At 55.5% G+C, this 18,863-nt stretch overlaps 3 protein-coding genes across 7 annotated transcripts; 1 reads left to right on the top strand and 2 right to left on the bottom strand.

Annotated features, from left to right (window-relative positions):
• Positions 1-1,756: 1,756 nt before the first annotated feature.
• TIMM17B (translocase of inner mitochondrial membrane 17B) lies at positions 1,757-5,499 on the bottom strand. 2 transcript variants are annotated; one of them, XM_028113432.2, is made up of 6 exons: positions 5,423-5,499; positions 4,453-4,552; positions 3,385-3,448; positions 2,414-2,542; positions 2,210-2,320; positions 1,757-2,129 (listed from the first exon to the last, which is right to left on the bottom strand). In XM_028113432.2, the coding sequence occupies exons 1-6, from the start codon at positions 5,446-5,448 to the stop codon at positions 2,041-2,043; spliced, it is 519 nt and encodes a 172-aa protein (XP_027969233.1). In that variant the 5' UTR covers positions 5,449-5,499; the 3' UTR covers positions 1,757-2,040. The 2 variants fall into 2 exon arrangements, with proteins under 2 accessions (XP_027969233.1, XP_027969232.1); XM_028113431.1 differs by having other exon boundaries at positions 5,363-5,463.
• A 155-nt stretch (positions 5,500-5,654) lies between these two features.
• Positions 5,655-9,412, top strand: PQBP1 (polyglutamine binding protein 1). Of its 4 annotated transcripts, none has more exons than XM_028113429.2 (8): positions 5,728-5,781; positions 6,048-6,081; positions 6,214-6,298; positions 7,814-7,925; positions 8,150-8,262; positions 8,450-8,713; positions 8,939-9,002; positions 9,195-9,412. In XM_028113429.2, the coding sequence occupies exons 3-8, from the start codon at positions 6,232-6,234 to the stop codon at positions 9,349-9,351; spliced, it is 777 nt and encodes a 258-aa protein (XP_027969230.2). In that variant the 5' UTR covers positions 5,728-5,781; positions 6,048-6,081; positions 6,214-6,231; the 3' UTR covers positions 9,352-9,412. The 4 variants fall into 4 exon arrangements, with proteins under 4 accessions (XP_027969227.2, XP_027969230.2, XP_027969229.2 ...); XM_028113428.2 differs by having other exon boundaries at positions 5,748-5,781; positions 6,048-6,085; XM_028113426.2 differs by lacking the exon at positions 6,048-6,081 and having other exon boundaries at positions 5,655-5,781.
• A 269-nt stretch (positions 9,413-9,681) lies between these two features.
• On the bottom strand, positions 9,682-18,661 carry SLC35A2 (solute carrier family 35 member A2). Its single transcript, XM_028113423.2, has 5 exons — positions 18,146-18,661; positions 16,438-16,620; positions 12,900-13,051; positions 11,238-11,968; positions 9,682-9,800 (listed from the first exon to the last, which is right to left on the bottom strand). The coding sequence occupies exons 1-5, from the start codon at positions 18,234-18,236 to the stop codon at positions 9,773-9,775; spliced, it is 1,185 nt and encodes a 394-aa protein (XP_027969224.1). The 5' UTR covers positions 18,237-18,661; the 3' UTR covers positions 9,682-9,772.
• Between the last annotated feature and the right edge of the window lie 202 nt (positions 18,662-18,863).

Here is an 18,863-nt window from a genome sequence, read left to right as displayed (position 1 = left end):
AGCGGAAGGGCCTGAAGGTTGCCAGGAACGGCGCCGAGGCCCCCGTGCGTCCCGCGGCCTCCAGGGACCGGAGACAGTGAACGGGGTCCCGGGGCCGCGAGAGGAGGGCGGAGGGCCCGCGTGTTCGGGTGCACCTGCAGGGGTCGACCCTTTAAGGAGCGGGAGGGGGCGGGGCCTGAAACCGGGCAGAGGTTCGGGCTAGAGGCTGGGGAGGGCGGGGGAGCTGCAGCTGGGAGGGGCCTATAGGAGCCCAGCCCACCTGGAGGGGACCGGGGAGCTACAGCAGGGATGTGGCCTCAGAGGAGCCAGAGTTGATACATGAAAGAGGTAGGGGCCTGCAGGATCCTTAGAGGACAGGGAGGAAAGACAGGAGGGGGTCTGCGGATAGTCTGCGGACACCACAGCCGCGTGAGTGGGGCCTTGTGGACTCGCGGATGGGAAAGGCTGGGAACAGCTAGCAGGGCAGTGTTTGATAGGCGCAGGATGGGGTCTGAAGACACGCCGGGGGTGGGGGTGGGGGTGGGGGAAGCAGGGGGAATGGGGCCTGGCGGTGAAGAAGGGGTCTTGCACAGAAGCGGCCCAGAAAGGATCACAGCCTGGAAGACTCTGGGTCCTAAACCAATGCGCCCCCGGAGCTCGGAGCTCAAGGCTGGCGCCGGGGCCCTGGGAGGGCTGTGCTCACAGTGCCAGCAGGCCTCCCCCACCTTGCTTCCCTGAGTCTCCAGTCTGGCGGCTGCCAACTGCCTGGCACCAAGGCGCACAAGCGGGCCGTGTCGCAGTTCTGCTACCATGGGGGCACCCGGGCCGTTGGGAGGTCAGGGACTCTGTATTTTTACCCGCAGAAAGCCATTTTGTCTAAGGACATCACCTCTTTGCAATGGCTTGCACTAGAAGAGACGGCGTTGGGGGCCAATGTCCCTCCAGAAAAATCTCTTTCCCATAATGCCCCCACCCCAATACGAAAACTCTCTTCTGGTTATTTTATGGTTGCTCTTAAAAAACTACAACACTGAGCATCAGCAGAGAAGTAGCTCTGTGGTACTGAAGAGGAGACTGACACAGGGCATCTTCCTCAAGAAAGCTGGATCCTTCGGGGCGCCTGGGGGGGGCGGGGCTCAGTTGTTAGGCGTCTGCCTTCGGCTCAGGTCCTGATCCCAGGGTCCTGGGATTGAGCCCCTCATCAGGTTCCCTGCTCCACGGGAAACCTGCTTCTCCCTCTCCCATTCCCCCTGCTTGTGTTCCCTCTCTCGCTGTGTCTCTGTCAAATAAATACAATCTTAAAAAACAGCAAGAGGGATCCTTCTGACCCCTACTTCCAAACCAGGTCCATGGGGAAGCCACAGAGGGAGATCGTGAATTCACAAATGCGGTGACTGGGATCCGGAGAGCCAGAATTGACTGTGAGATCAGATTTCCCAGCCTTGGCAATGGGGGCATGGGCGGGAGGGCTCAGGGATGCAAGGTGCAGAACTACTCCCCTTCCCCGCCCCAGTAATCCTCCTGCTCACCCACTTCTTTCCCAAGCCTGTTCCTCTGTCTGCCCACGAGTCATCACTTGGCCCCCACACACCCTTATTCATGTACCTATTCACATCTTGATTCATTCCCTCTCCTGCTCATCCATCCCGCAGACATTTACTAGAGCCCACTCTCTGTGGGACTCCAAGTTCTAGGGCTTCTGAGTCTCTGAAGAGGGCTCTGCCCCCTGTCCTAAGGAGGGGCTCCCAACACGCATGGCTCAAGGAGTACAAACACAGGCATTTCAAAACTGGCTTTAAATACTCATCAGGGCACCAGGAAAAGGGGCTGGGGTGAGAACTTGTTACATGTGAACTTGGGGTTGGGGTGCCCTGAGAAGGGGACCCATCCGTCAGGGCAGCTGGGGTGCCCCACCCCCCACCCTGGGACAAGGGAGCAGAGTAGAGGCCCTCTCTGGAGGGTCCCAGGGCCAACTGGGAGCCAGCCCTCCCTTCGAGGTAGATCATCGGGGAGGGAACGGAGGAGGGGCTCCCACGGTGGTGATGATAGGCAGTCACTTCCTCAGTGGTACTGCTGATAGCTGGGATAGCCTGGGGCTGGGGTACCCTCCTTAGGGGGCAGCTGGCTGGGGTCCTCCAGGAATGGGGGTGCTGGAGAGGAAAGAATCAGGTAAGGGTGAGGGGCAATGCATTTTGCACCTCTCCCTGAGCTGCGTCTGCCAGATACTCACCGTTGCGGAACTGCTGGGCAGTGTAGCGAGTAAGGAGGATGCCAACGCCCTCTATGAGGGCCAAGAGAATACCCCCCATCATTGCTGAGCCCACCATGGCCAATGGGCCACCTGGGAGAGTGAAGAGGCAGGGAGAAAGAGGTGAGGGCAGGCAGAACAGGGCGGAAGGGGCTGGGGCTGGGGGCCAGGGGCTGGGGCACTCACTGCGGGCCGCCAGCACGGCCCCGGTCAATGCTCCGCTGGTGATGGAGTTCCAGGGGTCTTCCTTGCCCCGCAGGCGCACCAGGCCGCAGTCGATGGTGGAGAACAGGCCCCCCCACACCGCGAAGCTACCTGCAGGGAGACGGAAGCCGAATCAGTGTTCCTGAGGAATCCCTCAAAATCCACAGCTCAGTGTCTGGGGACTTTCCAAGGCCTCAACACTCTGGCAATGAACGGGGAGAAAAACCCGGACACAAAGGCAGAAAGTAAACTCCTAGGGGATATTCCGCACCCCCCCCCCCCCCCCCCGTCTGCCCGAGGCTGCTCCTTCGTCAAGCGATCTCTAATTGCCACCGGCATTCCCCTCACCTTTGTAGGGGTTTGACAAGTGTTTACAAGCAGATTTATCTTGATGTGGCTTTGAACAGAGCAACTTTGATCTTCCTAACCATCACACCGAGTTGGAATTCCAATCTTGGTTCAAGGGAGACGAAAACAGGCTATGAGAGCCGGTTTACACTAGGGTAGTTAAAGTGTTTCTTGAGGCCCTGCTGTGCACCAGGACCTGTTCTAGGCACTGATTCTGAAGTCTTAAATTCGTTAATATTATTGAAGTGCTTAGCAGAGCAACCAGCACTTAGTAAGTTCTCTGTAAATGACATAAATGTAAACGACATAACTTACAAAACAATTTAGGTGGTTACTGCTATCACCATCCCCACGTTACCGATGAGGTTTGGAGAGGTGAAGCCACGAACCCAAAGTCATGCATCAGGGAAGATCCGGGGCCTGGATTTAAACTCCGGAATCCACACTCCTGCCCCTCCATATTAAATTACTGGGGAACATCACTGTCCTGGAAGTCCCAGGCAGAGCTGGGGCTGGAATGTGGACCCCAATTTGCAGTCTAGAACCACAGGAGCAACCACCCCCAACTCTGCATCCCAACTCCTAGGTCTCTCCAAGCCTCTCACCTCCAATCTGGGGGGCTCGGATCCTCACAGCGTTGGCACTACCTCTCAGTCGGTGCCGAATTCCCTGGGAAAAGTGAGGAGGCAGGGAGTCAGAACAGGGATGAGGGCCCTGGCACGCAGGGTTTCTAGCTTTTGAGAGAGGGAACACGACAGGTCAGGGCTATCAGGAGTAGAGATGCGGAGCAGGGGTCGAGAACTCAAGAGGCTGGGGAGCACCCTCACATGGGCGTTCTCAGCCGTGGGTTGAGAAGTTCTCATTCATTCAGTGATCGATAGCACCTAAGCGCCAGGCACCATGCTGTAATGCAGGGATGGTGATTGAGACAGACCTAGCCCCTGCCCTCTCAGAGCTCACGTTACAGTGGGAGAGACAGATCCCCAGCAGAGGTACAGATCCCCAGCAGAGGTACAGATCAACAAGATAGCTTCACACAGCAATACACACCCTGGAGGAAATGGGATCAAGAGACATGATAATGACTGAGGGGTCAGGAAAGGACTCTAAAAGGGGGGGGGGGGTTTGTGCTGAGACCCTGAGGATGGGAACAGGAAATTTGGGCAAAGATCTAGGAGAGAGTTCCAGGAGTTGAGGGGAGGGACAGGACCAGATATATAAATTGCAGACACCCTGGCAAATGGCATGATGTTTGATAAGATCTTGGAAGAGGGTGGGCAGACAGAATTGATTAGGTTACATTAAACGCATTTTCTTAACTTTAAGGCTGTCCTCCTTCTGCCAGTTAAACTCCTGTCACTTCCCTGTATCCAGGTAATCTGCCTCTGGGGAAAATCTCTCTGGCTTTGCACATACATTGAGGATTTGGGATCGTTTTGACAGCACGGTATTTCCACAGAGGAGCCCCAGTTGGGTGGTGGGGGCGAAGGACACAGGGCCATATTTGCAGTTCTTCCCAAACCACAGATCCTGGAGCCAGGCCTGGCACACAGTAGGGTAGCAGGCACCAGAATGAGTAAGTCATGGCAGCTCCAAGCAGTTTTCAGCGCAGTATCCCGCCCGTGTGGGCAGGGCAGGACCCCTGCACCACCCAGGGACGGCCACTGACTCACGACAGGGGCATTGCGGAAGCCCTTGATGGCCTGGAAGACTCCACCGCCGATGACACCCATAGTGAAGGCTCCTCCGCAATCGTCCACAATTCGCCAGGGGCTGTAAGCCGAAAGGGGAGGGTGGGGTTAAGTGAGCCCCTCTTCCCCCTCCCATGTTGCATGGACTCTTTCCAACTGGGAGAAGGCAAGTCACTCGAATGGGAAGCAGCAACTCAGATAATATTAGGTCCCCCCCTCATTTCAGCAAGAAATGGTGCAAAAGGGGAAAAACATTAGTCTTGGCCCTGTCTGCCCCTCCCCTCGCAGCCAACCAAGGAATCAGCCAACTGCCTTCCTACTACCAAAGAGTCAATCAACTGATACATGCGGAGTGGGCACGTTTGGATCAGCGCCGTGGAAGCGTTAATTTGCTAGTACTGTTATTAAAGCAGGACGGGGTCGCACCCCCGTCTCCGGCCATGAGCAAGTCCGACCAAACCCCGCCCTCTTCCCTCTTTTTCAACCCGCCCCAACTGGGAAAAACCAAGAGCAGACGGAGGGGGAGGATCCGGCTTGTCCACAAGAGGTTCACCCAGGCCCCGCCCCCATTCGCTAAAGCGACCCTCGGGAAAGCCGCGCGCGTGGGGATTGCCGCTTGACAACCGCCACCACCCCCCCGGGCTGGAATGGATTCGACCAGCGCGTCTCTTTTCGTTATCAAAAATGAACTGGGGGAGATAACGGAGTCCGAGGACACTTGGGAGCGGTTGGTCCGGCACCGCACCGTCGCCAGGCACACGGCTGCAGCCCCTCTTAACGGAGCCCGAGTGGGAGGAACGAAGCGGAGGGGAGCGGAAGGAGACCACAAATGTTTTAAGGGTTTCCCGAGTCTGGGACGTGGCGCGGTGTGGCCGGCGCCTCCCCCGCCCACCTCCCACAGCCGGCCGTGGCGCCGCAGCAACAGTCGCGGGGCCTGTGCCCATCGCCGTACCAAGGCTCCCGAGCGTACTCCTCCATGGCGCCGGCGTCCGGCCGCGCAGTCTGGCTAAGCCTCGGCCGGGCCACGCCCCCGCCGTAAACGCACACAGGCGCCCGAGCGCTCCACCCATTCCAGGCCTGCGATTGGGTCGCTTGGCGCTCGTCAGGCCAGGGCCACGCTCTCATTGGTCCCCCAGGTTTGCGTCATCTGTACCGCAGCCTGAGCGCCGGCCCAGCTCCTTCAAGCCTCGGGGAGGGAGGACGTCGTTCCGTGCTTTGGGAGAAAGCAGTCGTGTGGTGCTGGTGATCCTAGCCGCGACAAGGGAGGGGCCGCCGGTCTGACAGCCTTCCACTACTCGCGTGATTGCATTGGTAATGTCGGGGTGGGTGCATTTTTTGCAGCTGGAGGAGGTGCTGCACTCTGCTCCCCCCGTCCCAACGCTTTGGTTCCTCCCACCCGGCAGTCTTTGGGAGACGTTGGGTGAGCCCATTCCTGGGGCGCGGGGGAACTGAGCTTGGCCCCTTCGGCGGTGGGCGGAGCCTGGGCCCGGGAGGGGAACTGGGTCCTAGAACACCCAGCCTCGAGGCGGGGGTCGGTGGGAGCTTGGGTGGCATTGCACCTATCTTCCACCTTTTAGCGCATCGGTTCCGTCCAGCCAGCTGTTGGTGCAGGTGGGTAAGTGGGGGTCCAGATGAGTACATGCTGGGAGGAGGCGCTTGATTTTTAGGATCGGGATTTGAATCCTCATTTGAGTTGTTTTTGTGTGTGTGCGTGCGTGTGCCTGTCCATCCGTCCGTCCCTAGGTCTGTCTGCTATCCACTATGCCGCTGCCTGTTGCGCTGCAGACCCGCTTGGCCAAGAGAGGCATCCTCAAACATCTGGAGCCCGGTGAGCGAGCTTAAAGCAGATGGGCCTACCATGTGCCAGGCTTGGCAGGCACTTTGTTGTTGATACCGCCACTCGATACCTAGCATGGGCCTATTGCGCACCAATCAGTGGGGTGGCGGACATTGTTAGCAATATGGCTTCCTGACATCCATTCCTACTGCGGGCGGGGGTGGGGGTGGGGAATACATATTTCGTGCTTAATATTGACAGCTAATGCCTTTTTGGGGGGGCTATTGTATGCCACGTGCAATCCATCTACCAATCCGTGTAAGTGATTACAAAGTATCCTACGGTAAAGATAGCTTACATCTTCTGTAGACTGTAGCGGGATGCTGATACTTTGTTCTTTACCCTAGCGATTACATTTTTTTTAAACCTACTGTGGTGCCAGGCGTGATGCTGGTGATCTATACCTTATTGTTCACCGCATCAGTAGCTGACATGTATTTTGGGCCTGAGTGCTTGGTATACACATTATGGCTAACGGTGGAAGACAATGAGAGGATCTATCATTTATGCCTACTGGGCTGCTCCTGCTAATATTTACACCTCATTGTCAGTAAGTGGCATCTTCTTTTTTCGGCATCTGTTTTGGGCTACAGTGTGCGAGGCACTGGAAAATCCATCTTATTTTCACCTCATTGATAAATGCCATCTGTTATAAGCTACTCTGTGCATCGCATAGATCTTGTGGTTAATAATACTGATGAGAATCACTGATAATTTATTTTAAGCCTGTCGAGTACTGGGCCCTGCGCTGATGGAATATACATCTTACTAACAACACTGGTGATTATAGCTCACATCTACTTTGGGCCTATTGTGTGACAGGCAGTATGCTGTTGCTGACATACACCTTTCATTGTTAGTTCTGTCCACAGCTGAAATCTGTGGTAGGCCTACTGAGGGTCATGTACCAAGCTGACAACATACGCCTTTTATTTTACCGATAGTAACTGACAGCTGCTGCGGGCCTGCTATGTGTCAGGCCTAGGACCTGAATGGATTCAGAGCAGTGTTTGGATATATCCCTTGCTGTCCAAACTTGCCACTCAATAGACAGAATCAGAAACCCCGGATTTGCCAAGCTTGGGAGCCGAATAGATTTGGACGTATTTTCAGAACAACCCCTTACTGTTCAAATTCATTTTATCCAAATAGATTTGGATAGCATGGTGTCACATGCTTCCTGAATGCAGGAACTGGAGGCTACGTTTGTCTTGATGAATCCTTGTATAAATCCTGAAATCAGATAGGTCGGGGTAACAGTATCAAATCTCAAATCTTATCCAAACCCAGAAAGAGAAGAGATTTAGGTACATTTTTTGGCAAATCCCCTGATGTTCAGACACTTGGATTTGGAATGTGATATTCGCCACAGCAGGTGAGACCTGATGCACTCCCCCGCCCCCCACACGTGGTCCACGTGGATTTGAGTGTCTCTCCAGGCTCTGACTATAGGATGAGAATCCCTCTGGTCCTTGACTGCTTTCTTCCACCCCGCTATTCTGCCAGAACCAGAGGAAGAGATCATTGCTGAGGACTACGACGATGACCCTGTGGACTATGAGGCCACCCGGTTGGAGGGCCTGCCACCCAGCTGGTACAAGGTGTTTGACCCTTCCTGGTGAGCCTGGGGAACTGGGGGGGGGGGGGGGGCGGAGCTGACGGCTGACTTCACCTTTCCTGTGTCGTCCCTGGCCTTGGGGTAAACAGGGAACATAGGGAAGAGGTCTGGGGGTCCCCCCTCCGGGGTCCTGACATGGGGCAGGTATAGTAGAGACTGGGGAGACAGGAGTTGAGGCTGTGAGGAGAGGACGCCTGCGCTGACACCCCCCCCCCGCCCCGCAGCGGGCTCCCTTACTACTGGAACGTGGACACAGACCTCGTGTCCTGGCTCTCCCCACACGACCCCAACTCCGTCGTTACCAAATCGGCCAAGAAGCTCAGGACCAGTAATGCAGGTGAGCTGGCAGATCTGGCGGTTCTGCAGTTCTCAGAGCGGGCTCGGAAAAACGACAGTGCTTTGGGGCAGGGGCAGGTGAGATAGGCAGGCCCAACCCCAGGCAAGGGGGCGCTGTTGGAAGGCAGAGGCTGCTGGGGGCCTGAGATGGGAGGACGAAGGCCACTTCAAGGCTTTTGCCTCCCCAGATGCTGAGGAGAAGTCGGACCGGGGCCACGAGAAGTCGGACCGGGGCCACGAGAAGTCGGACCGGGGCCACGAGAAGTCAGACCGGAGCCACGAGAAGTCGGACCGAGACCGAGAGCGTGGTTACGACAAAGTGGACAGAGAGAGAGAGCGGGACAGGGATCGGGACCGGGACCGAGGGTACGACAAGTCGGACCGGGAAGAGAGCAAGGAGCGGCGCCACCACCGCCGGGAAGAGCTGGCCCCCTACCCCAAGAGCAAGAAGGGTAAGCTGGGCAGCAGGGCCAGGACTCAGGCAGGTGGGGCGCCATGGGCGTGCCACGTGGGGCAGGCCCTCACTTTGCTCCCGCGATGGCCCGAACCCGGGGCCTGGGGCACGGTGCTGCAGGCCACACAGACATGCGCTCCCTTTCTTTCTGGGATGGGGAGCTTGGTGATCGGGGCTCCTTGGGCCTCTACCGAAAACCTCACTCTGCCACCTCCTTCCTCAGTGGCGAGCCGGAAGGATGAAGAGTTAGACCCTATGGACCCCAGCTCATACTCGGATGCACCCCGGTAAATGCGAACCCCTCACGAGCCCTTCCCTTTGCTCAGGACTCCCTTGCGCCGGTGACCATTCTTCTCCTATTTCCTTCCCCCATTTGTCAGTTGTTGGAGTAGAGGGGAGGGGGGAGAGTGCGGAGTGCCTACCATATCCCATATTCTCAAGCCCTGACCCCTATTTCCTAACCTCCGTCTCACCCCCAGGGGCACATGGTCAACAGGACTCCCCAAGCGGAATGAGGCCAAGACGGGCGCAGACACGACAGCAGCAGGGCCCCTCTTCCAGCAGCGCCCCTACCCGTCCCCGGGGGCTGTGCTCCGGGCCAACGCCGAGGCCTCCCGAACCAAGCAACAAGACTGAGCCTCCCTGCCACGCCATCCCCACCGCCCCCGGGGGTTTTTAATAAAAGCTTTTCGATGGATCGATGGATCGTGCCCATGAGGCCTGAGTGCTTCCTTCCCATGCGCTTTTGAGGCTTCCCAACCCAAGCCGGCAAGATGTGAAACACATTTTATTTGCAAAAACTCACCTAAGAAAGTGCGGGAGTGGCAAGGATATGGGGGCGACGGGGGCTGGAGGCCAAGATGGGTCCCGTCCATGCCCTCATTACCAGAGTTTGGTTGTGTCCCCCCCTGCGTGGGAGTGGGGTGGGGGTGGGGGGGCCAGGTTGGGGGTTCAGTGTCTACCTCCCCCCACCCCTAATACTGATCAGAATTTGATCCTGGTTGGGCCAGGGCAAGAGGGGAGGAGGCGGCCAGGCCAGCGTCTTCGATCCCAGCGGCTACGAACCCTTCACCTTGGTGAGCAACCTGTGGTGGGAATGGGGAGGAAGAGAGAAACACAGACGGCTGGGGTGGGCTGGCAGGTGGGCGTCCTGAGCAAAAGCGAAGGCGGCAGTTGTGAGGCTGGTAGTCCTGGGGTTAGTAACAGAGCCCACGCAGACAGTGAGTCCCCTGGGTCAGAAAGCTACACGTGGACTAAATAAATACAACATCTTTATTTGGCATTGGGTCTCCTGACATTTGTTCATTACAGTTCCTTAGAAAACAAACCAAAAAAAATCAGAACTTAATCAAAAATAAGGATCCAACGACCCTATTTACATAGAGCAAAGACAGCCCAGGCATCTCTGACGCGTGCGTGTGCGCACTCACACACAAACGCACGCATGCACACGCGCGCGTGTACACACACACACACACACACACACACACACACACACACATCCTGGGAGACAGTTAAGGGGTTAATAAGCTTTGGGGAGTGCAGGGGGCAGGTTCCACATTTCAGCGATTTTAAGACACCCTCACCCTATCACAGAGTAAGGGTGCCTCATCCAGCCAGTGCGTTATCAAAAGAGTGTGGTTGGCAGCTTTATTTTCCCTCTCGGGATGTCTCGGAAAAGAACCCTGCATCCAGCATCTGACCGTGTCTTAGATTCAGTGAGATTCAAGCCACTCCAAGGACCTCTCCCACCTGCCCCCCCTCCCCCCCGGCACCCTGGATCATTAATTATCTGATTATACCACAAATTCCCAAACCACTAAAAAACAGATGGCCCCTACCGCACCCTCCCCTGGACTGGGCTGATGCACAACCCCTCCCCTGGACCGGGCTGATGCACAACATCTCGGCTCCAGCCCCTGCTCTCTCCCGGGAGGTGCCCACAAGAGGTCCATTTCCAAAGGTCTCCTGTCAGGGAAGCTGCCCCAAGGCCACACACACAAAAAGACCGGAGCTGCTAACGCGATCCATTGTGGTTGTGAGGGAGGCCAGAAGGCCTCAAGCTACAGGAAGCTGAACCCCACAGGCGTCCGTCACTAAAAGAGCTGTAGGATTTTTGTCCAATTTGTCCTTACAAAGGTGGAGGGACTGCTGGGAGGGGCTCTCCCAGGCATGGAAGACAGGACACCTCCAGCTGAGGGCAGGCAGGCAGGCAAAGAAAGGCCTTGAATGACAATACCGCCAACCCAGCCCCCAGAGGGGTTGACTGTGGCAGAGGAGGCAGCTCTCAAAGCCCCCTCCAGGGGAGGGGGGCTTAGTCTGCCAGGAGGGGTTCGGGTGACGCCCCACCCAGTCCCACGCCCCTCCAGATGTCTCTGCGACCTGGGAGAAAACACTCTTCCAATCCCGGAGGAGCCAGGCCCAGTGGCAGCTTAGGTCCCTGCAGATGCCCAACACCCTCCACCCCAGCCCCCCTCCCTGTCGCTCCCCCCCCGACCAGCCCTCACTTCACCAGCACTGACTTGGGCAGAAAGGGCTCCGTGCTGAGGTCTCCACGATGGGAAGACAGCTTTGGGGGTGGCGGCTGCCCCGGCGGCTGCTGGTGAGTGCAGGGCCCCGAGGCGGAGGCGGAAGCAGAGGCTTTGGCTGCACCTCGGGGCAGGCTGTAGAGGTAGACGGCACCGATGACCAGCCCAGCGCCCAGGGCGAACAACGGGTCAACGTGGAAGCCGAAGAGGCGGACAGAGGCAACAGTGGACAGCACGATGGACAGGGAGGTGGCAAAGCCCTTGAGGATGTTGTCGGCGTACTTAACGACAACAGCCACCAGCAGCCCGCCGAAGGCCTGGTTGAGTACCACGCCCCAGACAGCCGGCGTGTACCCGAAAAAGAAGCCGCGGCGGGCCACGGCGGTGCCCTCGGCCCACCAGAGCCCCACCAGGCCCAGCGCCGTGCCGAAGAGGCCCAGCTGCAGGTTGCGCAGCCACACAGAGCCTGAGCTGCCCTTGAGGATCTTCTCAAAGTAGACGCCCGCAAAGCCCGAGGACAGACAAGAGGCCACGACGGCCGCTAGGCCTGCCCCGGGGTTCTGATCCAGTGGCCGAGGGCCCCCGCCGCCGGCTTGCTGTGCCTGGACGATGGCAACACCCGTGAAGAGGAGCAGCAGGGAGGCCCACTGCAGCCGGGAGAGGCTGCGGTTCAGCATGAGCACGGAGAACAGCGCCGTGGTCAGGATCTTCAGCTGGTACGTCACCTGCGTGCGGCATGCAGGCGGGAGGCACTAAGGGCTGTTCCCCGCTGCCCTCCCCCATGAGCCCGGCTGGAGGGGCAGGGCGGGGCAGGTGACCATAAAGCTACCCAGCCCTTCGCCACTGACTGGCAGGCCGCCAAACAGCCCTGCGGTGCCTCCCAGAAAGTCCACAGCTCCGCAAGGAAGTCCCGGGTCACACCCAAGCCCGCGTCCCAACCCCGTTTTCCGGCTGTGTGATGAGGAACAAAGCACCTGCCCCGTCTCGGCCCAGACATCACCATCTGTAAATATAGCTGTTGTCTGTGAACCAGCTCATGCAGCAGGTGAGTGAACAAGTGACAGGCTCTCTGACGAGGGCGGGGAGGGGGGTCTTGATAAATAGGTGCTGATGCAAGCAAATCAGCCACGATGATACCGTCGGCAAACATTGACACAGTGTCCGCCGTGTGCTAGTGTGGCTCTGAGCACGGCACATGAATCTACTCGTTCAGGGCTCTCGCAGATGAAGTGGGCGCTATTGTAACGTCCGATGGGAAGATGGGAAAACTAAGGCACAGAGAGGTGAAGTGACTTGCCGGAGATCACACAGCTGGGAAGTAGCAGAGGTGGGATTTGGACCCAGGGAGCCTGGCCCCAGAATCCAGGCTCTTTAACCGTTTTCCAAGGCGGCCTGCAAACAGCCAAAGGCCCACCTATTGCCAACCAAGGGCTCTTCCCAGGTATTATTATTTCTTTTAGCTGTCCCAGCATCCTGGTGAGGAGGCAATCCCATTCCCATTCCCAATTCTCACAGATGAAGAAAGTGAGGTCGAGGGAGAGCCAAGGACATTTCGAAGGTGACACAGCCCCAGCTCTCTGCAGCCCTCCCTCGTCAGCCTCCTACCTCCCTGACCCCAGCTGATCCCTCTGAGACCACGCTGGGCATGGGGCTCACCTGGAAAGTGGCAGCCGGCAGGTTGGAGATGGCAACATACTGGAGGTTATTCTGCAAGGTGTAGATGAGAGAGGGCACCGCGAGCTTGAGTGTGTCCACATACTGCACCAGGACAGCCTCGTGGAGGAAGAGCGCCAGGTGTTTCACGTTACCTGGGGTGTATTGGGGGGTAGGGTGGAGGACAGCCCTCTTTAGCACTGAAGATCCTCTGAGGGCCAGGACTGGGCCCGGGCCTGTGTCTCCCCCACCACGCTCTGACTTCCTGAGGGCTCGAATGAGGCCTGTGCTCTCAGTTTCCCCACATCTCCAGCAGGCCTCTTGGCTAGCAGTTTCATGGACACAAAACAATCGTCCTTAACTCTGCGGCTGAGGCTCACAGACTGTATTCACTCAGCTTATATTCAGGGCAAGCACTCAATACCCGTCTATCCAATGAAATCGTCAGCATGAACTAGCTTGTGAAGTAGAGGCCTTAGGAGTATGAATGCAAGGCTGCTGACCAGAGGGGAAGTTTGAGACTCGACTTTGACACTCCTCCTAGCTCCTTACTGGCCCTCAAGCTGCCTGAGGGCAGGGGCCATCTCCCACTCTGTCCGCCATACAAACAATGACACAGTCACACAATGATGTGGCCGCCCTCGCCACAGGGAAGAGTGGAAGCTGGACTAGTCAGCAGCCAAGTCTGGTTGGGACCTGCTCCCACCAATACACAAGAACACCTTCCTGGAGAGTTAAGGCCTCTGCAAAGCTCACCGCACTTTTTTGCAGTTCATCTTCTCTGTGAAAACCCCCACAACTCTGCACAAGGTTATCACAGGGACCTCGTGCTGAGGGCTCGTTCGCAAAACCCCATCCTGGCCCTTCACAGCCTCAATCCCAGGAGTAATAACCAATCTCGAACCCCTTAACCCCAATTCTCTGGGCCCAGGGGTTTGGGTGTTGGACATTTCGCAGGCATCAGAAAAGTAACATGGTAGATCGAGCACATCCTTCACGTAACACGCCCACAGACAGGGGGCTGCACACCATAACCACACATATGCCTATCTCTGCGGCGACTTGTGTAAATGTTCACACCAAATGAGAAAAATTAAAAAACAAACAAACAAACAAACACAGATATACAAATAGCCCTACATCGCGTCAGGCCAAGTTTTACCACAAAACTGATTTAAGGAAAAAAAAAAACATGGGGGAGGGGTTGAAAGTGTAGATCTGAGGCGAAGGCCTGTGGTTAAGGCTGTGGCTCTTTGTTTCTCCCCATTTAAAATATCAGCCCCCCGAGGGCAGGATCAGCCCCATGAGGGCAGGATGCAGCCTGCCCAGCTAACCCAGCCACCTCCATCGGCAGAGCAGGGCCTGCCACAGTGAGCACTGGAAGTGTCTCACAATCAACTGAGAACAGAGCAGACGATGGACCTTGAGGGCATCATGCTAAGTGAAAGAAGTGAGACCAAGAAAGACAAATGATTTCACTGACTCCTGGAATCTAAAAAACAAAACAAACAAACAACAAAAATAGACACAGACTCCTAGAGAACTGGTAGTTGCTGGAGGAGGGGGGAGTGGAAGATGGGCAAAATAGGCGAAGGGGGTTACAAGGTACAAAGTTCCAGTTATAAAAATAAGTAAGTCACAGGGATGAAAAGTACAGCACAGGGAATACAGCCAATAATACGGTAATAACTTTGTATGGTGACAGATGGTGACTGCACTTATCATGGTCAGCACCGTGTAATGTAGAGAACTGTTGAATCAGTATGCTGTACACCTGAAACTAAGATAATATTACAGTTGACCAGTGAACAGCACAGGAGTTGGGGCACCAACCCCCCCCCCAGTTAAAAATCTGCATAGAATTTTTGATTCTCCGACCCCCAAACTTAACTCCTAATAGTCTACTGTTGGCTGGAAGTCTTACTGAGAACATAGAGCATTTTCTATGTTATATGAATTATATACTGTAATCCTACATTAAACTAGAGAAAAGAAAATCGTAAGGAAAATACATTTTCAGTACTGTATTTATTAGAAAAAAAAATCTGCATCTAAGTGGGCCTGCACAGCTCAAACCCGTGTTGTTCAAGGGTTAACCGTATATGTCAACTATACTTCAACTTAAAAAAAAAAAAAGAACAGAACAGAACAGGTGGGGTCCCAAACTGCTGCCTCCCAGGGCCCTGGAGCTAATGAATGGGCAAGATTGTTTTCTTCAGTGTAAATACTGAGAGCAGAGCTAGAACATACATCTGTATCCTTTACAGGCAAGGCCTTTATTTTTTTAAAGCTTTATTTACTTACTAGAGTGTGCGTGCACACGAGCAGGGGGAGGGGCAGAGGGAAAGGGAGAAAATCTCAAGGCAACTCCCTGCTGCTGAGCACAGAGCCCAATGCGCGGGGCTCGATCTCATGACCTGAGCTGAAATCAAGGGTCGGATGCTTAACTGACTGAGCCACCTGGGTGCCCCGGCAAGGCCTTTACAGAGAAACAATTGGCGGCAACGTTTTAAAGCAGGCCTTTAGGGAGGTGTTTAAATTAGTAGATAAATCCAACTTCTAGGAAATACAGAGGGTAGAAGAACATGTTAAATGATACCACAAGGAGGCAGCCAGCAAAATCCAGGCTGTCCAAAGTCTCAAAGACAAACGACCTGCTGCTCTCTTCAAGAAATTAACTGCAGATCACAAAGAGCTGGGGGGGAACCCTGAGGTTAACAGACCTAGAAGACATCAACCAACTGCAAGGCACTGACCTTATATAAACCTGATTGAAACACATTCTTAAAAACTTTTATGATATTTGAGAAACCATTGTAAGTGTGAACACCTGACTGGATATTTGATTATTTTATTAACTTTAAAAATTATGGTTCATTTTTTGATGTATGATTTTTAGATATTGCAATTATTTTTTTTAATGTACCAAAATATTTATTCCAGATAGTAAGGTGGGGGGCGGGGTTACTTCAAAACACTACTTACTTCATGTGGGACACACTGCAGTATAATAAGGCAGGGGGTGAGTTGGTAGGCAGACATGTAGATTGGCAGTGAGTGGATTATCACTGATGCTGTTTAATGGCAGAAGGGCCATGAGTTGACAACTGATGAATCTGGGTGATGGGTACACGAACATTTTATTATTTTGTTATTCTCTCTGGGTTTGTATATGCTTGAAATGATCCATAATGCAAAGTTAAAGGGAAATAAATGAACCACCCTGTAAGAGTCACCGGCTACCTTATGGGCACAGTCTGTTTCACTCCTACAGTCCACACAGGCCAGCTTCCAAGGCATTAGGGGTATAAGAGTGTGGCTGCGGCTACTCATAGCTGGAGGGACCAGGCAGATTAGCTGCACTTACACACTCCCCAGGCGGTTGCAGACACAGTGATACAGTGCTATTACCCCAGCAAACCCTCCATGTGGGCCTGGGTGTACACACCCACATGGGCGCCCGCCCAGCCACCCACGCCCACGCGCGCCCACACCCAGTCCCGCCACTGCCCCCAGTGCATGCCCCCTTGCTGGCTCATACCCCTCTTCTGTGCGAAGAGCAGCAGCAGGCAGGTGAGACCTTTGAGCACTTCGGCCATGACCACAGCAGTGGTGGCAAAGAAGCGGTCCCCAGGCAGTGTGCGGGCGTAGCGGATGCTGAGGATGAGGGAGGCATTCTGGACCACCAGCACAGCTAGGGATATGTATTTGAGGCGCCGGTGAGCTGTGGGAAATGGAATGAGCAAGGCGGAAGAAGGGGTCAGAAGCTGCTGGGGCACAGCCACACCACCACCTTCCCCCCCACTCCTTTCTCAGCCAGGACCCTCCTAGCCACTGCCACTTCCTCCCTCTGCCTCCCTGTCCTGACCCCAAGGAGGGTCTGACTCCCAGCTACTTCTACTGCCTCAACAGGCAGGAAGAGCCACAAAGGAGGAAGTGGGCCTCACCCTGTCCAGCCCATACCTGGAATCCTTTTGAGGTATCAGGAAATGGCTGGAGCAGGTGCCGGGACACACTCGGCCCCCTCTCTCCCTCCTCTGTGTGAGAAGCAACTCACCCCAAGGCAGAATACCAACCACATTCTCAACATTTATTGAGTGCTAACCATCTACCTATCACTGGGGTAAAGGATTTATGTGGATTACCTCAGCAGACCCCTATGTTGCTCTGATCTCTGAGTAAGCTACAAGGATTCCATTATGTGGGTGAGCAAACCGAAGATTTATATGAAATGATGCTTCTATTTAATGAGGGGTTGTCCTACGTAAAGAATGATACCTCAATACAGGGAATGAAACCACTATATAAGGCATGTCCACCCCCTAAAGAACGGTCTCTCTCCCATCTAAGGTATTATTCCATCCCCTCACACTAAGAATGGTCTCTCCCACTCCTGCCTTCTGTGACCACCAGAGTCCCTCCGACACAGAATGGTTTCACAAACTTAAGAAATAACTCCTCTACAGTCCCTAGGATTGAACCCCGTATAATAAGTGGTTACTGCACCAAGAATGGTCTGCTTCCCTCGAGGACATAAGGAAATATTTCCCTATACTTCATATGGTCCAGTCATCCTCCCACCACCGCACCTCCCCTACCTCCAGCCAAGGAATCATTCCTTGTTCTACTCACACTCACAACGAACTCTCCCCGCTATAAAGAAGGGCCCTGCACCCTTAGAACGTCTTTTCTCTGCCATGTAAGGAAGTACCCTCCCACTCCAACATACAATGAACTCTACCACCATTAGGAAGGGACCCCCAGGACGGTCTTATCTCCTTATAACGGACATCCCAATCCTCAAAATGGACCCTCTAAGTCGGGTAGGGAAGGACCCGCCTCACCCTAATTCACAATACCCCCTATTCCTTTATAAGGAAGAAACCACCACCCTCAGAACAGCCTCTCTCTTCTATAAGGAAGAACTTTCCCACCCTCAGAATGCTCTCTCCCTTCTCTAAGGACGGACCCCCCACACACTCAGAATGGTCTTAGCCTCCCCCGGACTCAGAATGATCTCCACTCTCTATATGGGGAAGGGGACCCCCATCACCCTCAGAATGGTCTCTTCCCCGCCTTCCAACACACAGTGGGCCGTTCCGTCCTCCCTCCCCCACCCGCCGCCACACACACATAGGTCGGTCCATACGGGATGCTCCCTCTCGCTTGAGGGAGGAACCTTCCTGACCCCCCCCCAGCGATCCTGACCCTCGCCCGGCCGCCGCCTGCTCGGCCACGGCCTGTCTCACCCGCATTCGCGGTTCCAGGCTCCAACGCCCCCGCGGAGACCGCCCCTGGCCCAGCCGCCGCGGTGGAACCGCCAGACCCAACCGCTGCCATGTTGGCATCTGCCTGGCCCGTCCCCTCGGCAACAGCAGGGCACTTCCGTGTCCGTCACTTCCGCTTCCGGGCCTCCGGGGTGGGGGTGGAGCGAGTGAGGGGCTGGCCAGAGCCGCGGCTTTCCCGGTCTGCTCCCGGACAGTGAACCTAAGACCGCGGCCTTGGGATTTCCAGATTCGGTCGGGATGGGGAGACCCAACACGCGGCCGACTCAGCCTCTTGCTGTCTCTACAGAGCCTCATTGGTTCATTCCCGTTACTAGACCCGCCCTCGTCTTCATTGATCCCGCTTTCCATATCACCCGCCCATCGTGTGTCCTTGTCTCATTGGTTCAGCTGATCCTCTTCTATCTCGGCTCTTCGTTGGCACCTTCTACAGATGATCCCGCCCTTTCCGCACCAAAACTCCTGGGTACCTTCGTGATTGGACTGAAGTTCCTCTTTACCCCACCTCCCGGCGAGGCCCCGCCCCCTGGAGAGCCCGCAGGCGTCTGGGAGGTAAAGGAGACTGAGGGGGCGGGGCAGGGGAGGGCCAGGCGGGTAACCTAGCCGTTAAAAGCGGAGCAGTTAGCCCACACGAGTGAGCAGGTGCTGGAGACGTGAGACTGAGTAGGGAGGTTAAGCGAGC

Source organism: Eumetopias jubatus, unplaced genomic scaffold (genome assembly GCF_037043125.1).
Source record: "Eumetopias jubatus isolate StellerSeaLion01/CBP00866 unplaced genomic scaffold, mEumJub1_p1.0 scaffold_11, whole genome shotgun sequence".
NCBI classification, from domain to species: domain Eukaryota; kingdom Metazoa; phylum Chordata; class Mammalia; order Carnivora; family Otariidae; genus Eumetopias; species Eumetopias jubatus.
The sequence above is the reverse complement of the archived record's forward strand: the minus strand, read 5'-3'. Positions and strand labels throughout refer to the sequence as shown.

What these genes read in the sequence shown, in the direction of transcription:
- PQBP1 (XM_028113426.2), top strand. Translation starts at nt 6,232, where the DNA reads ATGCCGCTGCCTGTTGCGCTGCAGACCCGCTTGGCCAAGAGAGGCATC. An exon ending in GCTCAGGACCAGTAATGCAG is followed by an intron (nt 8,263 to 8,449) that starts GTGAGCTGGCAG and finishes TTGCCTCCCCAG; the next exon opens with ATGCTGAGGAGAAGTCGGAC. An exon ending in TCATACTCGGATGCACCCCG is followed by an intron (nt 9,003 to 9,194) that starts GTAAATGCGAAC and finishes TCTCACCCCCAG; the next exon opens with GGGCACATGGTCAACAGGAC.
- SLC35A2 (XM_028113423.2), bottom strand. Translation starts at nt 18,236, where the DNA reads ATGGCAGCGGTTGGGTCTGGCGGTTCCACCGCGGCGGCTGGGCCAGGG. An exon ending in GCTCTTCGCACAGAAGAGGG is followed by an intron (nt 13,052 to 16,437) that starts GTATGAGCCAGC and finishes AATACACCCCAG; the next exon opens with GTAACGTGAAACACCTGGCG. An exon ending in TGCCGGCTGCCACTTTCCAG is followed by an intron (nt 11,969 to 12,899) that starts GTGAGCCCCATG and finishes TGCCGCACGCAG; the next exon opens with GTGACGTACCAGCTGAAGAT.
- TIMM17B (XM_028113431.1), bottom strand. Translation starts at nt 5,448, where the DNA reads ATGGAGGAGTACGCTCGGGAGCCTTGGTACGGCGATGGGCACAGGCCC. An exon ending in GCCACGGCCGGCTGTGGGAG is followed by an intron (nt 4,553 to 5,362) that starts GTGGGCGGGGGA and finishes TTCGGCTTACAG; the next exon opens with CCCCTGGCGAATTGTGGACG. An exon ending in GCTTCCGCAATGCCCCTGTC is followed by an intron (nt 3,449 to 4,452) that starts GTGAGTCAGTGG and finishes CACTTTTCCCAG; the next exon opens with GGAATTCGGCACCGACTGAG.